Source organism: Parus major, chromosome 1A (genome assembly GCF_001522545.3).
Source record: "Parus major isolate Abel chromosome 1A, Parus_major1.1, whole genome shotgun sequence".
NCBI classification, from domain to species: Eukaryota; Metazoa; Chordata; class Aves; order Passeriformes; family Paridae; genus Parus; species Parus major.
This window is the reverse complement of record NC_031773.1, coordinates 21,657,489-21,678,089: the sequence shown is the minus strand read 5'-3', so window position 1 is coordinate 21,678,089 and position 20,601 is coordinate 21,657,489. Positions and strand designations below refer to the sequence as shown.

General features: G+C 37.4%; 2 protein-coding genes across 9 annotated transcripts in view; both read left to right on the top strand.

Moving 5' to 3' along the window:
- The window catches only part of ING3 (inhibitor of growth family member 3), a 16,911-nt gene extending 522 nt beyond the window's left edge, over positions 1–16,389 (top strand). The window contains exons 2-12 of one of the 7 annotated variants that reach the window (XM_015628745.2): positions 3,699–3,805; positions 3,988–4,088; positions 5,444–5,509; positions 7,627–7,723; positions 9,874–9,945; positions 10,218–10,337; positions 12,245–12,402; positions 12,764–12,954; positions 14,075–14,267; positions 14,769–14,807; positions 15,446–16,389. In XM_015628745.2, the coding sequence (XP_015484231.1) occupies positions 3,993–4,088; positions 5,444–5,509; positions 7,627–7,723; positions 9,874–9,945; positions 10,218–10,337; positions 12,245–12,402; positions 12,764–12,954; positions 14,075–14,267; positions 14,769–14,807; positions 15,446–15,562 (1,149 nt within the window). In that variant the 5' untranslated portion in view covers positions 3,699–3,805; positions 3,988–3,992 and the 3' untranslated portion in view covers positions 15,563–16,389. Of the gene's footprint in view, positions 1–287; positions 3,806–3,985; positions 4,089–4,214; positions 4,328–5,443; positions 5,510–7,626; positions 7,724–9,873; positions 9,946–10,217; positions 10,338–12,244; positions 12,403–12,763; positions 12,955–14,074; positions 14,268–14,768; positions 14,808–15,445 lie in introns of those variants that run through there. The other 6 variants (XM_015628744.2, XM_015628747.3, XM_015628743.2 and 3 more) reach the window with 6 other exon arrangements.
- A 96-nt stretch (positions 16,390–16,485) lies between these two features.
- The window catches only part of CPED1 (cadherin like and PC-esterase domain containing 1), a 164,101-nt gene continuing 159,985 nt past the window's right edge, over positions 16,486–20,601 (top strand). For both annotated transcript variants that reach the window (XM_033514493.1, XM_033514494.1), the window contains exon 1: positions 16,486–20,417. The gene's annotated coding sequence lies outside the window, so the exon portion shown is untranslated. The remainder of the gene's footprint in view (positions 20,418–20,601) is intronic.

Here is a 20,601-nt window from a genome sequence, read left to right as displayed (position 1 = left end):
GGAAGGAAGGAAGGAAGCAGCGGAGGAAGGAAGGAAGGAAGGAGGCGAAGCGGCGCCGGTCCGACCCGCTGCAGCAGCTCCGCCCGCTCCCCCGCGCTGCCCCGGAGCGGTCGCGCCCCCTCCCCAGCCCTGCCACGGCTCTCCGGCACCGCTGCTCGGGCCTGGGGGCGTCTCGTCGCCTCCCGCGGGCGAAGGCTCTGTCGAGCCGCCGCGACGAGGCGAGGGGCGGGACGCACGCCCCTGGCGCTGTCGCGGCAGCCCCCGACCCGCCCCAAGCCCCCGCCCGCCGCGCCGCGGCGCAAGGAGGGTCTCGGCGGAGCTACCTTCCAGGGCTTGTGCTGCTCCCCAAGGCATTTTTGGTGGCACGTCCCAAAGTCTTTAGATTTTTGATCCCTAAGAGCAGTGATGGTGGTTTGGAGCATGAGTTATGTCCCACTCCTTCCAGTAGGCAGCGGCATGCTCTCCGTGAAACTTTCCAGCCAGCTCACTAATAATAGTATATGATGGGAAGGTGCTATTTGCTCGACTTGTTGTGTCCTACCTGACACGTAGCCAAACATACTTTATATACTTTCGGGTTTATACAAATTATATTTTACATAAATGTCTGCTTTAGTATAAATATATATATTATACAAAATATATATTTATAAATACATTTCAGGTTTCTTCCTAGATTACTTCGTATCTAGCTGCTTATATTACGATGTAATACACTTCATTAGGCTATTTTCAGGATGCATTGCTATTTCATCTTTTCCAATGCAATCTCATCTGGGACTTGGGTGTCCTGTCACACCCTGGGTAGCTGTTGTGGTCATTTAACACACAATTAATATGGTTATCTATAACTGTGATCCAAAAGTATTCACTAATGAAACTGCTACTGCACAAAAGATGAGAACAATCATCAATATGGAAGGGCCAGGCTATTGCAAAAGGGGAATGAGAGAAAGAGCAGAGATTGAAATAACAAGGGAATACTGTATAGGAATGCAAAATGCACCACTAAGTGGGAACAGTTCTGTAGTATTTTAAAGTGCTTTCCTTTGGATATTTACTTTAGTGGACCCAGCAGGTCTGTTTAACAGGCAAAACTTTCTATAGGATTTTTTTTGTATATTATGACCTAAATGTTGTCTTGGGTTCAGTGCTTAAAGTTGTGGGAACAGTCATGGCTCTTTCTGGGAGATAGCACCTCTGAAGTTGCTATCACTAGGGAGCATCATGAGAGGGAGTGAGCAGCTCCCTGACTTGAATAGTTTGGAATAAGTTCACCAATTTTACTTCTGTTCCATAAGAAGGCAAAGAAGATGGTAGGGGCTCTTTTAGAGAAGACTGAAAACTGAGGAAGCTAGCCAACACCAAGACAACAGATTGTTATTTCCTCTGCCTTAACTGAGAATGACAAATAACACTCCGTGTTGTGTTATTGGAAGCAGTAAGTGACAGTGAATATTGCATACTAGGACCAGCCTTAGGTGTAGAGAAAAATTTTCTCAGACCTTGGTAATTCCGTGCTTAAAGTTGTGGGAACAGTCATGGCTCCTTCTGGGAGGTAATACCTCTGAAGTCACTATCACTAGGGAGCATCATGACAGGGAGTGAGCTTGTGCAGTGATTGGCAGGGTATCCAAAGACATTTATTAAACTTCTGGACTAGCACCTCTTCAGCATAACTTGTCCAACTGCCTGATGAACAATACATGCAAACCTGGAGGTTGTTTGGTGTCTCAGAAGTACTTGAAAACAGTACTTTGATGAGTGATGCTGTCCCAGAAATCGGCATGATTTGTAATTCAGAGACATCTCTGCTGCTCTGCTTTAGTGTCAGTGTTGACTTTGTATTCTGTTGTGCTTGGACCACATAGACCTGGTCTATTATTTCTTCCAACTTTGAACAGCAACCTGCCTCATTAGGAGTCAGTCTGCTGTATATTCTGATAAGATTGCTGTGGAAAAGCAAATATCATCTGAGTTGGGACTTGGCTCTTGAGCTTTAACTGAGCTCCATATGAAGCATAAAATGTATTTCTCTGTTTAAGTTAAAATCATGGATTACTAGGTTTTCATGGTAAAATGTTAAGATCTGGAAACAGGACTCTGTTATCATAGAAGTTTTGGCAACTTGGGAAACTATCTTCAGAATATAGTATAATGAGAAAAAATGGATGAACTTGAGTGTAGCAGAGAGAACTTTACATATAATTGGATAGATCTGATCTGCACTCGCCTTTGTCTTTTCTGCTCTTTCAGGAGAGACCAAGTTTCTGTGGAAATTTTTCCCTAGGCAGTTTCACACAGACTGATAAGGTGTCCTCAATAAAAAGTGAAGATACATTTTATCATTTCTTCTTTATGGAGCCACTGGAATAACTAACACTTAAGGTGTTTGTGCTCTGATAAAAGGAGATAGAACATTTTGTCTGTTGGCTTTTTGGACCAAAGTAGAGTCATTTGGTTGAAGAATAGAGATTTTAGAAGCCTCCACATAAAGTGTGTGCTTCTTGGTTAACTCTCTTCTTAATCTTCTCTACTTGGTGCAAGTGGAAAATTGCTCATTGTTCAGGTTCTCCCACTTTAGCCTGTTTTACTCCAAAACTGTTTGACTGCTTTGTTCATCTGTGTCTAAATAAAGTTGATGTGAATTTATGTCACAACTGTTATGGCTTGGGATTAATCGTGCTCTGTCCAGTCAGTTTTTAGGTTCCTCTTGGGTTTGATGCTGAATATTCCCAGCATAAGGAAGACTGATGAATATTATTGATCATTTACTATGAATGATTTTTGGTCATTTATATAAACAGTTCTAGCTGTGAATTTTCACAGAGTTGAGAAGACCCTTGGCCTCTTGGATTTTAAGAGAAAATCATACAGATTCATGAGCTTCTTGAACTAATTAATGAATTTTCATTTTGTTTTGGCAAGATGTGATCCAGTTTTAATGGTGGTTTCTGGAAAGTTTCTTAGTTGTTTTGCACCCAGAGCCTGAAGTTGTAGGTGATTTGTGCATTGTCAGATTTAATTTAAAACTGATAGCTAGGCAATGTCACTGAGAATGCTGGGAAAAAAACCTCATTATTGTCATCTATGCTGACACTAGCAAGGCTGTCCAAGCTAGTTTGACTGAGGGAGCTGCATGTTTTTGGAAATATGCACACTGTTGAGTGAGCAAGTGTCCAGCTGTTGAAATAGTAAACTCAGTGGGAGAAGGCTGGAGGGGAAAAGGAAGGGAATCCCTGTTCCTGTCTCAATAAACAATGAAAAAAAACCCTTGTGGTTGACATTTTCCTTTCTAGAGATAGTTAATGTTAGAAAATGGGTGGTTTTATTTTTTTCCCCTTTATGATATTTCTCAACTTCATAAGTGAGAATCCTGTCCAAATAATAATTCATCAGTGCATTTACTCTGGGGGTGGAGGGAATAATTTGTGAGTGCTTTCAATTTGCCCTGACCCTTCCTAGCAAACAATGGAGAGGCCCTGGACTTAAAGGCAGTGACTTTGCTCTTCAGTTGGTCTACCTTTTTGAGACACTAATTTTTTTCAATTATTTGGTTTTGTATTTGACTGTTTCTCTTAGGAGAACATTTTGTTTCCTGCTCAGTTTGTAACTGGCTAGAATGTTCCAAAGTCAGCAGTCTAGAGCCCTGGGTGAGGAGTTTGGGTCGTGCTTTAAGTCACTACCACTGCTCTTAGGGACAAAAAACCTTTAGAACTTGGAGTCCTGCCTGTCCCATGCTGGAGAGCACAAGAACCTTGATGAGAATCCTACCAGAATGCAATTCTGCTTCTTGGAAATTAAGGTAAATATTTCCCTCCGCTGTCCACTGTTGCTTGATTGTTTTGGTTTTCTTTTTTTTTTTCCTCTCTAATAGTTTGCACCTCAGTCCTGTCAACTTTGTTTGAGAAAAAAATTTCCCTTTATTTTCTAATGTTTGTGTACATGAGAAGATAACATTTGTCTCAATCTTTTCCTATGCTACAGATGCAATGGATCAGCTTGAACAGAGGGTAAATGAGTTTTTTATGAATGCAAAGAAAAACAAACCTGAATGGAGAGAAGAACAAATGACATCAATCAAAAAAGTAAGGATATCACAAGAGTGGGTTAGATTTTTCTTTTGCAAACTGAAACAAGTTTAGGAATGAATAGTTTATGATTGATGGGAGATTTCACTGTTCAGAACTATGCCTTCCTTTGGGCTTTCATAGAGGTGGATGGATCTGCCTTGGAGGAGAAGAGTGAAAGGTTTCTTTGATCAAGAATTTCTCTCAAGTTTTACTGACTACTTGCTAGCATCTAAAAAAAACGTAATCCTGAAATGGTGAGAAAGCCTGGTACTAAATTTAGAGCTCAGATTTTTTGTTTCTGTTTGCATGATATGAAGTTACCCAAGTTAATTTGCTTTCTTCTAGAGGATATTTTTCAGGCTTAGATCCAGCATTTGCTGTGGTTTTCTGTTTGTTTCCTTCTACACATTATACATATTGTCTATGTAGCTTGAGAGAGAGAGAGAAGTAAGAACATGAATATGAATGTATTCTGTGTTATCCTTCACTGGAGCAGTGGTGGGGGTATTGTTAGCAATGTGGTCCATCATTTTGTCAGGAGAAACTCCTTTGTAATCTCCTACAATGGCTTCTTCAGCCCCTAATTTGGATAAGGGTTGTTTTCTTCTTTAATTAATGCAAATAGATTTTTAAATTCTAAAAAAGAAAAAGATTAGAGCTCTGACTTCACTACAATAAATGAAAAATTTGCTTTTGACTTTAGTTGAATTAAAATTTCAAGTAGTTTTCATGTAAGATACTATCCAGTGGAAGTTGAGAATTAAAAGACAGCAACATTTCTTCAAATATAAAGTAAAAGCACTTGAAAACATACCTTTTTTGAAAAAAAATTTTGTCTGTGAATTTTTATTGGTTAGAAGAGTCTTTTGGATTGTTTTAGTAAAATTATTTGGAATGCACTTATGAGTTAGAGAAACTTATTTTAAAGTAATTTAGATAATATACAATATTATCTCTTTTGAGTTATCTATTATCTGTTTGAGTGCTGGAAAGGCCTCCCCACAGAGTACTTCTGCATCATTTTGAAGAGCAGTAGGATTTGTGGTGGTCCTGAAGTAAAAGACACGATCTTATTTTAAGTCTATAACATGATGCTGTGTAATATAAAATAAGATTGTTTCATTTCTTGTAGCATTTTTTGCAGAAACCTAAATTCTAAATTTCTAACACAGAGAAAATAAACTGGTATATATTATATCTCTCATTTAAAATTCAGATGATTGTTGTTTTCAGTAAAATTTCACAGTCTTTCTGAAAACTGACTTCAGTTTGTCCTTTTGACTTTTATTTTGTGCTTCATAACAGTAGCTTAAACTTACTGAAATTAATTCAGTTACATTCATATTTTTAAAAAATTCTCTTTATAACAGGATTATTATAAGGCTTTGGAAGATGCAGATGAAAAAGTACAACTGGCTAATCAAATATATGATCTGGTAAGTGCACACAAGACTTGTGGTGAATTACCTAAATTTATGCACTAGAAAGTTCTAAGCATTTTGATAAGCACTGCAGCCATGCTTCCTGTACTTTTATGTCATCTACATGCGGATGTTTTGGTGGTGAAAGAAACATTTAATATTTTATTGACTTCTACGAATTTTGGGGTTTTGGGTAGTAAGCATCACTTGAATATAAAACAGAAATAGTGTTAGAACTCATAAGGTTTTAATGCATGGTTTTGGCCTGTTTAGGAGACTGGTTGAGAGAATCCTTTGGGATGCAGTGTTGAGGAGTCCAGGAAGGCTGGACATTCTTCAAGAAGGAAGTCCTAAATATATAGGTGCAGCCCATCCCCATATGGCGAAAAGAGAAGCCAGCAGGGAAGATGACCAGCCTAAATTCACAGCTTTGACTTCAACTTGGGGGGGGGAAAAAAAAAGCGTATCACCTTGGGAAGAAGGGGCAAGCAACTTGAAAGGGTTACAAGGATTTTATGAGGTTATGTGGGGAGATACTTAGAAGGGCCAAAGCCCAAGTAGGACTTTATCTGGTTACTGCTATCAAAGACAAAAATATTTTTTTAAATATATCAGCAATAAAAGAAGGGCTATGGCAAATTTCCATCCTTTACTGGATACAGAGGTAAACATTGTGATGGAGGATGCAGAAAAGGCAGAGATACTTACTGCCTTCATTGCTGCAATATGTAATAACAAGACCAGTTGTCTCCAGCATACCAACCCCCTGAGCAGGAAGAATTGGGTGGGGAGCAGAATGAAGTCCCCTAATTCAAGGGAGGTCAGCAACCTGCTATGCTGCTTGGACACACACAAGTCTAGGGCTGTGAAGGGATCCACCTCACAGCACTGAGGGAGATGGTGGAAGAGGTCAGTGAGCCACTTTTGGGTGTTTACCAGAGATCCCAATTGACTGAAAATTAGCAAATGTAATGCCCATGTACAAGAAGGGGGTCAGAAAGAGCATCTAGGGGAGTAAAGGCCTTGTCAGCCTGACTTCAGTGCTGGGGAAGGTCATGGAGCAGATGATCCTGAGTGTGATGACACAGCACAAGCAGGACAACCAGGGGATCAGGCCCAGGCAGCATGGGTTTAGGAAAGGCAGGTCTTGCTTGACTGACCTGATAACTCAGTAATGAAGTGACCTGCTTAGTACATGAGGGAAGGGCTGTGGATGCTGTCTACCTACACTTTAGTAAAGCCTGTTTCCTACAGCACTCTCCTGGAGAAGGTGGCAGCTCTTGCCTTGGGCAGGTGCACTATTCACTGGGTAAAAAATTGGATGGATGACCAGACCCAGAGAGGGGTAGCACATGATTTAAAGTAAAAAGTTTATTTATTTTACATTCTTCAAGTGAACAGAACCTGTAAGCCAGGCTACATTCAATTATAGAAGACATAAGACAACTACTTTTGTTTCACTACAACTAGCCAAAAGTTTGTTCTAGAAGTTGGAACTTCCCCTTCTCTTGCTTAGCTGGTAAATGGAAAAACTTCCCAGTTTTTAATAAAGACAGGTAAATTTTGCTGTATGATTACAGATGTAGAAAGCATTTGGAATGTAATGTTTCTTTTCGTGATAGTGAGTTGAGAATTTTTTTGGTTAGTTTTTAATACCCAAGAGCACCTCATAGTTTACTGAAACACACAGAAGTCATTGCTTTCAGTTAATACTCCAAACACACTGAATTTACTGGTGTTTATAGTGGCACACAAATTGCACACAGATTTCAGTTCAGGGCTTGCAATTTCCCCAAAGCAGCCCAATTTCTACTAAAGTGCACGTCATGTACTGGTATTTCTCTTCCCTTCGTATTTGCATAACCAGAGCACCTCCAAGTCTTCTTCATTTTTATTTCTGAAAAGAAGTGTCTTGGAGCTTTGCCTATGCTATTTTGGTGTTAACAGTAGTGTCTGTGCTGAGTGAGGGAAGTGGAGGTGGCCAAAAAGATTTGCTTCTTGCATTACTGTGCTTAGTGCGGCATGGCACAAAATTGCTGGAAGGGAAATACTTAGCAAGCCTGTGATTAAGGACATAGATATTCATGTCCCAGAAGTGGATGCTATTTATTTTTGCTTGATCTAACAAACAGGTAGACCGTCATTTAAGAAAATTGGACCAGGAACTCGCTAAATTTAAAATGGAACTTGAAGCAGATAATGCTGGAATTACAGAAATACTAGAGAGACGTAAGTATGCATGATTTTCTTTAAAAACTTAACAGACTTTTTGTCAATTCAGAAAATTTAAGTATCATACACTTGTTAGTGGCTGACAGTATTTTCACCTGTGTTTGAACCCACTTTTCATCAGTTAGTTACCAAAATTTTGGTTTCAAGCTCAATTTATACCAGTGAAATCAAAATACAGCTGACTAAGTAGAATATTTTTTTCACATAACTGTTGTCCTTGTGAATTGGTACAGTGAGATACATAATTCTTTAAACCTGTTTTTAATGATTGTAGGTATTCAGCCAAGTACTTTGGCCTAAGCATGCTGCCTACCCAGTTGCAAGGGTACCATTTTTTCCTTGAGCTGATTGCCACCAAACCAAGGAGGGTCATTATTTTAGTTTTTCATGTACTTGGTGGTTTTCTTTTTTAAAAGGGTAAGAATGGGTTGTTCTGTAATGGGGCAGTGAAGGAAAAGCATTATAGGTAAGAAACCTGCATATTAAATACAACCATTCTGGTATTCAGAATGTGAATAAAAATGTAAAGTTACAGCTTTTTTCCAGCTTGGTGTAGAAGAATCTGGATTTTCTGTACTTATCAGCATTTAGACCTCAAATTCAAATGTGATCGTGATAAATTTCTAAGTTGATTTAGCTACTGTGATTATGGAGGCAGTGGCTGTCCTTATAGCCAAAGATAGTGAAAATTGGCTTAAGTCACTTGGGGATATTAGGAATAATATTAGTATTCTTTCTTGGAACTTTTTGTGGCTGTGTTGTATAAGCTGGGAGTTCAGGACTATTTTTTTTTTTTGTAATTGCTATTACAAATAACAGATACAAAAAAAGAAAACTTTAAATGAAATGCTATTAGTTAACTAGCAATTACAGAAAAGGACTAGTTTATTTTAGTTTAAATCACAGCTGATTTTAGCATGTGATGCTACCATCTGTTGAACCATGTGTTTGGAGAGGTTGCTAGATAGGCGTTCAAGAATTCAAAAGAGAAGTACTAGACTGCATGTTGCATCTTTAAGATTTGTTTGGATTGAGGGTTTCCTTTCTTTGTTTTTAAATAAAGCTAAAAGTAGAAGACTTAATATTTTTAGCTTTCAGAATAAATACATATGGTTAAAGTCCCGCCAGAGGGCAGCCTTTGGGCAAGTTCATAACGTGATTGAAGTTCGCTCAGCCAAAATAGCTCCTTATGCATTGATTCTCTTCTAGAATAATTATATTTCAACTGTTGTAATACTTATGTATTACTTATATACTCATGTATGTCAGTGCTTTTTGAAAGTACTGGAAGAGGTAAAGAAATGCTGAAGCTACAGATTTTGAAAAATAAATGTGAATTGCTTTCTTGTTTTGTCTTCTATGTAAATATAAGTTGGTAGGTATTGGAACTACTTCAAAATCTTTTTGTTAGAGATTGATGAAAAAAATATTGTATATTGTTCTAAATATATAGTTGAAGTCTCTCCTATGCTGTGATTATTTCGCCTCATCTTACAAGAAGTGTTATTCTTAGACATAGACTTGGATTTATGTCTGACTTTTTCCTTTTTTGGGGGGAAGAGGGGGTGGGGTTTGTTGTTGTTTTGTTGGTTTTGTGGGCGTTTTTTTGTTTCCTTTTCTTTTTATTTGTATTGTTGCTCTGTGTATTTTGAATGTTAAGAAAATCTGGATGATGATCTGCAGCCCTTTCTTTTGAAAGTTAAGTCATGTTGAAAGATGAAACTGCTGTTTCTTGAGATTTGACTGTGACAAGGAGGGAGTGGGACAAGATGGCTTCTTTACACAGTTTACATTGTTCAGACTTCAGTTCGTATGTCTGTAGATTGTCAGTAGTTTTGGTGCAGCCATTCTGCATCTTATTTAAGTGGCATGTTGAGGGCAATGTTGTTTGTTCTTCTTGTTGGCCTTGATTTTAAGTTCTTGATTTCAACAGTTGGACCATAGCAGTCACCAATTTTTATTTGAGAACTAATCTCACTGGCTCCTGGTTGTACTGTAGAAAGGGTTTCAATTCTAACAAAAATTATTTTGATTAAAATAAATATAACTGTATAGTGATTTGGTTAATATTTTAAAGATTCCTTTAGTATGTAAAAGTTAAATCAGTGCCAGCTCTCAATTTTTGTATGCTCTTACCTTCCTCTTAGGGTCACTGGAACTGGATACACCAGCACAGCCTGTGAATAACCATCACTCCCATTCTCACACTCCAGTAGAGAGTAAGTACTTGAAACTTATAAAGATGGCCATATTTTATGTTTCCTTTGTTTTTTTTGTTGAGTAGTATCAGGAAAAAGATGGTTCTGAACTTTCTTCCCTCCATCATTGCAGGGAGAAAACAAAGCATATGAAATGTTAATAATGTGTGTTAAGAAGAAGGGCAAGAATGAAATAGGTTTTGCTGGTGGGAGTTAGTTGAAAGTGGTAGCATAATTTGACTTTTAAGCCAAATAGATTTTACATTTAAGTTCCCTTCATTTATTTCATTTAGAAAGGAAACACAATCCATCTTCTCACCATAGTACAACAGATCATGTTCCTGAAAAGAAGTTTAAATCTGAAGCCCTTTTATCTACCCTGACTTCAGACGCTTCTAAAGAAAATACACCAGGTAATCCTAATTGTCCTTCATTTCATTGCTTTTTTATCAGAAGAGAAACTTAATTATATTTGTGAGTTAGTCTTCTCAATTCACAGAATCATGGAATAGGTAAGGCTGGAAGGGACCCAAGTGGGTCATCAGGTCCACCCTCCCTGTTCAAGCAGGGCCATCCCAGATCACACAGCACAGGATTGTGCCCAGACAGTTCTTTAGTATCTCCAGTGAGGGAGACTCCACAGCCTCTCTGGGCAACCTGTTCCTATTCATCCTCTCCTTCGTGGCCACCTGCACAGTAAAGAAGTTCTTCCTTACATTCAGTTGTAACTTCCTGTGCATCAGGTTCTGCCCATTGCCTCTTGTCCTATTGCTCAGCCCCACCCAGCAGAGCCTGGCTCCATCCCCTTGGCACCCTCCCTTCAGATACTGACAGACAGGGATGGGGTCCCCTCTCAGTAGTCTCTTCTCGAGGCTGAACACGCCCAGCTCCATCAGCCTTTTCTCCTAAGTGATCACTTTTTTTCACTCCACTGGAACCAATCCAGGAACTCCATGTCTCTTGTACTGAGGAGCCCAGAACAGGACACAGCACTCCAGACACAGCTTTCCTAGGGCTAAGGAAAAAGTCAGGGTCACCTTCCTCAACCTGCAGTGCTCTTCCAAATGCACCCCAGGAGCACCATTGGCCTTCTTAGCCCCGAGGGGACACAGATGGCTCAGGGACACTTTGTTGTCCACCAGGACCCTGAGGTCCTTCTCCACAGCATGGCTTTTCGGCAGGTCAGCCCACAGCCTGTGCTCTTGCATAGGGTTATTCCTCTCCAGGTGCACTGCACTTCCCTTTGTGGAATTTCTAGACCCTGTACCATAGATAATGACCTCCTGGGATCTGCCATTCAGTCAGTCCTCAGTCAGAGGCTGATACCCCTTTCCCTGGGATTTTCAATCACTTGAAACATGAGAAATTGTAGGCATTCTTACTCATATCTGTTGTCCATTAAGTGTGTCTGCTTTGTTGTCATTTAACATCTGTATGATGGCTGTTTCTTTTTATTTACACTTTGAGGAGGGTAACAGTACAATTTTGTTCAGCTAGTAGTAAAAATAGAAGAGATCATTACACTATTTTTGGAAAAACTGCATACAACAATTTCCAAAGAAAGGGAAAAGAATTTTCACACCTTTTTTTCTAAGAGTTGGTCCAAAAATGAAATTATTTAATGTGTTGTCTATGTCAAAAGAGAAATCTTTTTGAATAGCAACTAAAAAAACCTAAACCTTTCTGCCTATTCTCAATACCAAGGTGTTTCATAGTTTCTTTTCTGAAAATAAAAGACTAAGGAGATACAGTAAATCAACTACCTCAGTAATGTTTTTCAGTTTTAAGTAGTTTCAGTCATTTCTATTTCAATTTTCTTTTGAAGAAACTTCACATGAGGCTGCAAAGAAAATGTAGCTTTATTTGAGCAGCTGTCATTCTGCAGATGACCCTGGAAATTGTGTTGCATTAAAACTGATCTGTAGTTTTTAGAATTAAGATTGTTGAAAGTTTTACTTCAGAAACAGTATAGGTGCATAATCATTCTCACCCTCTTCTTGATGATTATAGTAGTGAGAATTGTTTCAATATAGGTACAGCAGCTGCATCTGTTCTTCGACAGCTTAGAATCATAGTGAGAGCTGTCTTTCTAAAAGGTCTCCTTGCACATGAGGCTAGATAGGGAACAAACTTCTTTTTTTTTCCTCGTAAACAAATACTGTCTGTGTCTAATTACTTTTAAAACCCTTTTTCCATATGATTAGACTACTCTGATGCATAAACGGAGTTCCTACTCTTTCACTGGTTTTCATATAACTTCTTAAAATGCAAAGGAATTTAGTTTCATTTTGAATTTCATAAATGTGTTCTATTCATCAAGGGTGTCGAAACAGTAATTCATCATCCTCTTCAAACAATGCATACAATACAAACTCTTCTCAACCATTGGCATCATATAACCTGGGCTCATTATCTTCAGGATCCGGGGCCGGTGCAATTACCATGGCAGCAGCTCAAGCAGTGCAAGCCACGGCACAGGTAATGTCAAAATATTCTTGTCATTCTGCCATCTGCTTAAGATTAAGAAGAAAGGCTAGTGACTGCTTTTTTTATTTTTTTTTTAAACCTGAATTCCCATTCTCACTTTTAGCTGATGTGACTCAGTTTTTATATTAGAATTTTATTAATATGTGACAGTTTCATCCTGTACAACTCACCTAAAGGGACAGCTTGTTTTCTGACTTTTCCTGGAAGATAGTCACATTAGATATGCACATTTAACAACCTTCTGTACATAATTTCATTAACAAGGTAACGAGCGAACCTGTGCATATCATTGGCAGTTAGCAACTTTATGTAGGAGCTTTGTTGTGTAATCTGATACAGTGATTCCTTTCAGATGAAGGAGGGAAGACGAACATCCAGTCTAAAAGCCAGCTATGAAGCATTTAAGAACAATGATTTTCAGCTTGGAAGAGAATTTTCATTGTCCAGAGATTCAGCTGGATATTCATCATCAGCTCTGGCATCTACATTAACTCAGACGTTAAGTTCATCAACCACAGATTCACGAAGTGGTAGAAAAAGCAAGTAGGTTTTCTGACTTGTTGATTGCAATTACAATTTACAAGACTGCTGAGCTTTCTTTTGAAAGGTCATGGGCTGCCTTAGAAATACATTGTATTTAATATCTCTGGGGGGAACCAGCAGAAGGTTACTTCCTGCTGGCCATTTTTTGTTCAGGGTTGTGTTCTTTAGTCCTCCCACTTTTTTCTTCAAGCAAACTCACTCCATTGACTTGCTTTTTTATCTGAGATACAATCAACTTTCTTCCCTCATTTGTTTTGGAGAGATTTGATCTAACAGGAAATGTTGGGAATTACTGTGCTATGGTTTGTAGATGGTTTTGAAATAACCTGGATATCTGTTTGATGTCAGGTTTACTTGAAACTGGCGCCTTCTAATGACTGACCCTCTAGAACAGGGAATGAATTTTATTTCTGATTGAAATGAAGTTTTAAAACATTTTTAACAACACAATGTTACAACATTCAACAATCAGAACTTGTACTTGGAAGAATTTGTCTCATCCCATCCTTTTAAATTGACTTTTTTTTTCTTAATTCAAATTAGTGTATCTTCCCAACTGAGTTAATAATGCTGTTTTAGAATCATTTTTCATCTATGAATATCTTCAATGTCAGGTCTGACCTATAAGCAAAAGCAGAGAAATTTTATTCTGGCACCATTCCTATGGAGTGATTGCTGATGCTTGAGTGGAGATTAACAGAGAATCAGTCATCTTCAAAACAGTTATCTATTGTACATGACATATGACATTATTTGTATGTAAATTCCTGTTTTATTGGTAACATAATTTTTATAAGGACTTGACACTAAGGCTGTTGATGGAAATCTCTGTGAAGAAAAGCATTTGTTTAAGCCACTTGACAGTTTAGGGCTGTTAAATTCCATTGATTAGAACAGCGTGTCTTGCACTTGTAAGCTGGTATGACTTGTTTCCTTTTCCAAGAGCATTCAGTGGGCGCATTCCACTGCTTGCAGTGGTTGAATGAAATGTGATAGTGGGATTTGGGATTTACATTCTGCAGTATTTCAGAGCCAGTGAAGTACTTGTTTAGTGATTCTTTCACTTGGCAGAAAATAAATCATGCATGCTATTTTTTCTTTTTTTTCTACTCTTCCTCAGAAACAACAACAAATCCTCAAGTCAGCAATCCTCATCATCATCATCTTCTTCCTCTCTATCATCATGTTCTTCTTCATCTGCACTGGCACAAGAACTGTCTCAGCAGACAGCAGTAATACCAGAGTCTGATTCTAATAGCCAGGTTGATTGGACCTATGATCCCAATGAGCCACGTTACTGTATTTGTAATCAGGTAAGGATGGCCTCCAAATTGAAATACAGCTACAGCTGCCGTTTTGATGTAGCTGAACTTCCTCCTCTGAATGCTAATTTTGAAAAAAACTGTATTTTAACTCTTGAATTTCTGATCTGTTTTTATTTACTTACTGGTGATATGAATAATGAACTGTTGAAGCTAAAAATAGTTAATTTTTTTAGTGATGTGATAGATATCCATGGAGAGTTTTAAATCTGGTAATGGAAACTTCAGGAATAACTAAATTTAAAATTGAGGGAGTTCACAGTGAATTTAGTTTTCCATCCAATCTGAAATATGCAGATGTATCTTCTTTTGCATAAACAGTTTTTGAAAATCAATTCACTATGAACATTATGGTGTTTGGGTTGTGTAACAGAAGTAAAATGAAAATGTTGTTACTGCTATTAATGGAAAAAACTCCTCAAAGAAAGAAATTTGAATGATGGCTCTTTCAAAATAATAATTGCTAAGGGTTTTTTTTTCTTATTTTACTAGGTGTCCTATGGTGAAATGGTAGGCTGTGATAACCAAGATGTAAGTAACAAAGTTCAAAGGGTTCATGAGAGGCTTTTGCATATAACTATTACTTGTAGGAGTTGCTTTTTTTTTTTTAGAGTTTTTGAGTAGAGTTTTTTAGTGTAAAGTGCATATGATTTGAACCATCCTTCAGGAAACTTCTCATCTTTCCACACAGCTCAGGTTGTTTTAGAGACCTTCAGCCTTTGCTAGGTTCAAAATATCCTTTATTTTCCCTGCTTCAAAATATCCTTTATTTCTGTGAGATTTTGGCTATTTCAGTACTAATAAGAGTTGTCTTTTTCAAATAAAAAAAAGTTTTCAAAGAACAGTTGAATATAATTATGTATTTACTGAGATAGCTACATTTAAACAGAAGTGAGTGATAAGATTATTTTGTCAAACTATTTCAAAGCACAGCATAGTTATTTTGCTCTGTGAGTCCATATATGACTCCTAGAATTTTTATCATTTTTCTTAGTGTACTTGAGTGTATGTTGCAGATCCTCCCCTCTCCTGGTTTTGTCCTGTGACTTGTGTTAAATGCATAATCTATGCTTTCCACTCATGCTTCATTTTCATAGAATTCTATTTGTGATAGGCATTTTGAAAAGAAACCCCAAGTCCCAAAGCCTCTCTTTTAACTCTTTTTATAGTGCCCTATTGAGTGGTTCCACTATGGCTGTGTTGGACTGACAGAAGCACCGAAAGGGAAATGGTACTGTCCACAGTGTACAGCTGCAATGAAGAGAAGAGGCAGTAGACATAAATAAGTTTCTTCATCTGGAAAAAAATTGCATACTAAAGGTTTTATAAAGGACTTGGGAGGAGAGGGGCAACTCTCACCACACTTCCTTGCAACCACTGAAGAGTAACATAGCAATCATAGAATGGTATGGTTGGAAAGGACTGTAAAGATCTTCTAGTTCCAGCCCCCAGTCATAAGATCTTGAACTATTGGTTTTGCTAAGTCATGTTTTAATATTGTAGGTAAATTATTTATGCACCTTGATGTGCTACAGATACTATTCCAGTGAGCCTTGGATTGTTCCAGTGGCCAACATATGCAGACATTTGTACTATCAAACCATTTTCTCTAAGCAGTGGGCATTCTACAATTACTCAATCTTCCAAAAATTCTGGTAAGTCAAGATTTTAAATGTATGTTTTATATACAACAGATATATTCTGCTGCATGTACTGTACTCAAGAGCTGTTACGTAACACTATGTATATTAATAGTGCAAAAAGTCAGTGCTTCTGAAAGGAAAAAGAGACAGTTTTTAAAATGCCTTTATAGCTTTGGTTCTTTATGAAACTTAATTCAGCAGGCTGAAGAAAATGGTTCTTGTATACAGCGGGCTGTTGTCCTTTAGGGTACTTGAGTATGTAAAAACAAAAATAATGCTGTAGAATAAAACAAACTTGTGCCATTAGTCTTTATATGTTTCTGCTCCAGAGAAGGCAGGGGCCATAAGAAGAAAAAAAAGGTGTTAAAGTGATGATAAATTTTTATACCAAATGTGTTTATTTTTTTGTGCAAGTAATCCTTTAAATTTGAATTGTATTAGGTGTAAAATAAAAGAATCTCAACTCCTCAGATTAATGTTTTCTGTACATTTGTCAAAAAAAAGATCTGTCACTGAAATGGTTTCACAAACAAATTGCCTTTTCTTTTTTTTTTTCCTGTGGCTCTTCAGTGCTGCAGCACCAAACAGAAAGATGGGGTTTATGCCTATTTTCTCCTTCCTCCTGCTTTCCACTATTAAAAAATACGCTTTCTCTTTTAAAGATTTTACTTCAGCCCCTGGTTAGGCTGAAAGACTGTGGCTGTCATGTGCTGGCTTTCCAGACCCATGAAGAGAAGAGAAGGAGAGAAGCAGTGTTCCATTGCATGACCATGCAAATAGTGCCAAGGGAATAAAAACAGATAGGTCCATTAGTAATGAGAGTATGTGCAGAGAATGAAACCAGGCTTCTGTCACAGCATGTTTTTCCAAAATGGAAAAAGCAGGCATTTAAGGTCCATGAACTCAAGAAAAGTAGATGTGTAAGAAAGGAAATGTGATTATGGATAATAATAAAACTTTGGCAAAAGAATAGGATAGAAGTTGGTGTAAATAAACAACAGCAAGGAGCAGCTAACTAAGGTTCCCTTGAAACTAGGAACTCAACCCACTGTGTATATATTTCTGTGGAAATCTCAGTCTCAAAAAAACCACTTGAAGACTAGAATATCTGGTTTTAAGTGAGGCTGTTGAGACAGTGGAGATAACAAAGTGTTTGTTCTGTGGGAAACTGGTGCCATGCTATGAATTGAAATTAAATAAGCAACCAGTAATCTAGACTTAGCTTGTACTGAATGTCTGTCCCAAGGGCTATGAAGTAAGTTCCTTGAGAATTAAGACCACGTACAGCAAAATCTCTCACTCTGCTGGTAACCTAAGATGGTACCAAAACTACAAAGGCAAAATAAAATTTTGTTTTTTAGTGTGAATATTGGGTTGCTGTTTCTTTGGGGAATATAAATTACTTTTTCATTGAGAAATTACAGAACTCACAAGAGGAAAAAAACTTGTACTTATTAGTAAATTAGTATTTGGTGCCAAGAAAACAGAAATGGACAAATGTTAAAATGTGAGAAAGAATGCAATACCTAAGTCAAAGGTGTAAAACAATAAAACCTGTACATACTTTTGTTTTCTAAATAGGAAGCCTGTAAGTGAAGCTCACAGGTCAGGAGGTAATGAGACTGTAAAAGCACTGAGCAGTGTGAGTAGTTAAGTATTGAGAGAGTTCATGCTTCATGGTCAATACATGTGCTGGACACTGCCCTGAGTAAAGAAGTAGAGGTGCAAAGTCTCTCATTAAAGCTTCTTTTAAAACAGTGATGCACTGGGTGAAGAGTGGGCATCCCCTGATTGGGACATCCACACTGCTATTTGCAAAACAGAATCCTAAAGAGTAAAGGAATAAATTAGCAATATCCTTAACACACACTGCCAAATAAGAGCAGGACTTTGCTACTCAAGAGTCACATAAGAGATCAGTTAGAAGCCTAAATAGTAACATAATGTTAGTGTGTATGTTGTTTTCTCAAAAAAACCCCCAAAAATGGAAAGTGCTAAAAGCATCAGACCAATCTCATGACAAACTGTCTGATAAAGTGGAAAATGTATTTCAACATTTTGTTAAAATAATGTAAATACAAAATAATATATAAAATAATACTTAGATCTCACTTTACCTGCAGCTGAGTCCTCTGAAGTACCTATTACTCTGTAGGAAAGTGATTTTGAAATTATCTAGTAATTTTATGGAAACTTCAGTTCACTGTTCAGCAGCAGGTCACACAAGTGCTGAGAATAATGCAGTAGGAGATAAATAGAAAAGAGTTTTACCCTGTGTAAATTGATGGTGCAGTTACGTCAACATAGTGTAAAATTCTGGTCTGCTGTGTTACAAAAAGACAGCAAAGCTAGAAAAAAGCTCAAATTGGAGGGTCAAAGTATAATGACAGCACAGCTAAGCAGATGGATTGTCTGGGACTCTTCTGGATGGGAAAGAGGCAGCTCCATGAGGATGCAACAGGGACCTGTAAATTCAGAAGTGATGTGGAAAAGGTATGCTTTGATAGTAGTGGTATGGAGGCAGCCAATCCAAAATGAAAAAATGAGCAACAATTTTTCACATGTGGCATGTTTACATCACAAAATGGGACATACAGCTAAGATACTTGGATCAGAAGCTCACTGAAGATTGATCAGTAGAAGTCAAGAGTTTGTAATGAGGGAAGTGTTTGTGGCTGCCTCTGACAGTCCTAGAATTCTCTGACACTCACTGAATGCTGTTTGATACCAGACACTATGTTAGGAACCTTCAGCATTAGGCAGTGCAGTTTCTTTTAGTTTCACATTAACGTTCCAGCATTTGGGTGAACTTTTAGGATTTTAGGTTTTTGTAGTACCACAAACTGAGAAACAATGTGCTAAGCACTGTAATGGAACAAAACATTGCCTATTCCTAATAAAGAGTATTGTCTGTGTGCACTGGGAACCTGTAACTTCTGTTTATTTTAGATCTGAAATGAAAATGGCAGAGGAAATACATTAATGGGTACTAATCTGAAAATCCCACTAGGTTGACTCTCTGAATAGCACTGGAAAAATTTGCACTCTTTACCAAACTTTGCAAAATGTTATTCACACAAAGATCAGAAATTCTGAGATTTAATTAAATTTTCTGTTCTGCCTCACCAGGGAGGTACTTTCCACTGTGAGCTGGCTTTTTTTGGCAAGTTTTTTTCATCTCCTTCCTCATTCTGTGGGAATGTCTGGACCATACATTTTTCTTCTTCAACAGAGGTGGCCTTTACCTTGACAGCAGAGAGTTCAATTTTTTTAGACTGAAGTCTCTGAGAAGCAAAATTGTGAGAGGAATAAGGCTCTGAGTTTTTAAATTCTCTTCAGCGTATACATGAATAAAGTTAGGCCTCACCATATGAACATATCCCTTCAGTTTTGTTACTCCTCGCTGGTTTAACTAAAATGCTCTTACAATAAAAGAGCAAAACTAAAAGGAGAAAAATGTCATACTTTAGTGTATCTATACCAATTTAGAGTAATATTCCTCTTAGCACTTCCAAATCCATATCTTACTTTTATACTCATATAGTATTCAATACAGAAAAACAGCAGCTTTTTCCTCTAGATAAATCTTGTATTCCAGAGCTATTTGAACATGCAAAAGTTGTCAACAAGTTGCATGACTACTACTTTCAGGTTTGTCCTTCCATAGGTCTTACATTTTAAAACCCCTAGTAATTTCCAACATTAGTTCATTGTAGATTTAAAGTCTTGATTATAAATATGACTTTAACTGCATGCTGTGTTCTCTTTTTATAGGGATAGGAATAATTCCCTTATTCAGTCCTGAAAAAAATCCTGAAGATAGTGGAAAGGAAAACACTAGCGTATTACAGCTAGAATAGAGAAATACTTGCCTCGTGAAGAAATCGACCTAATGCACTAAAAAATGCATAACTAATGTTGTGACCCACAACTGTGTTAATATTTTTAAAGACCTAATATCTGCCTGTGCTTTGAAACTTACATTATAAAGATTACTGGGTATTGTGGCAGCTCTGTTCCTTTGTGAATATTTAGCAATGTCTTAGTCATTGAATCAAAAGTGTCTGCCCACATCTATGAAACTGGCTAATGCCAGTTAGAAAAAGTTTTATGCAAGTTAAGAGAACAATGAGGGGATTAGATGCAGTTGTACAGCTAAAATTTTTATATATTTCTTTTAAAGTATTAAAATTTTGAGGAATCTTTGTTGCTGAACAGATTTAGTTAGTTGACAGTTAACTTGATTTTCCTACTTAAGGTGGTATTAAGCCTTTTTTTCTAGAAGAATAAATAATAGTTATACTGTATTTGCCCACATGAGGATTACTGAAACAGAAATAGGGAGCAATGTGAAAATAATACTATATTTCTTCTACCTGCAAAATTTTAGCCTTACAATTTCAAAGCAAGTTTTATGATTTGTTTTCAGAAAAGGACATGTGGGATAGATAAACTTTCCAAGCGTGAATATAGTTATGTGATGGAAGAGATCAGTCAGGTAAGTGCTATGGAATTAGGGAATCCTTTTTTGTTAGATATACAGGAACAGTTTTCCTTGTGTTAATAAAAGAAATTTTGTTTACAGCTCTGTTATCTTTTATTTTGGTGAGATTAAAAATTATATTGTTACTATGGGTTGGTGTATAAAAATAAGTGCTCATCATATTTAAAAATTGTTCTAA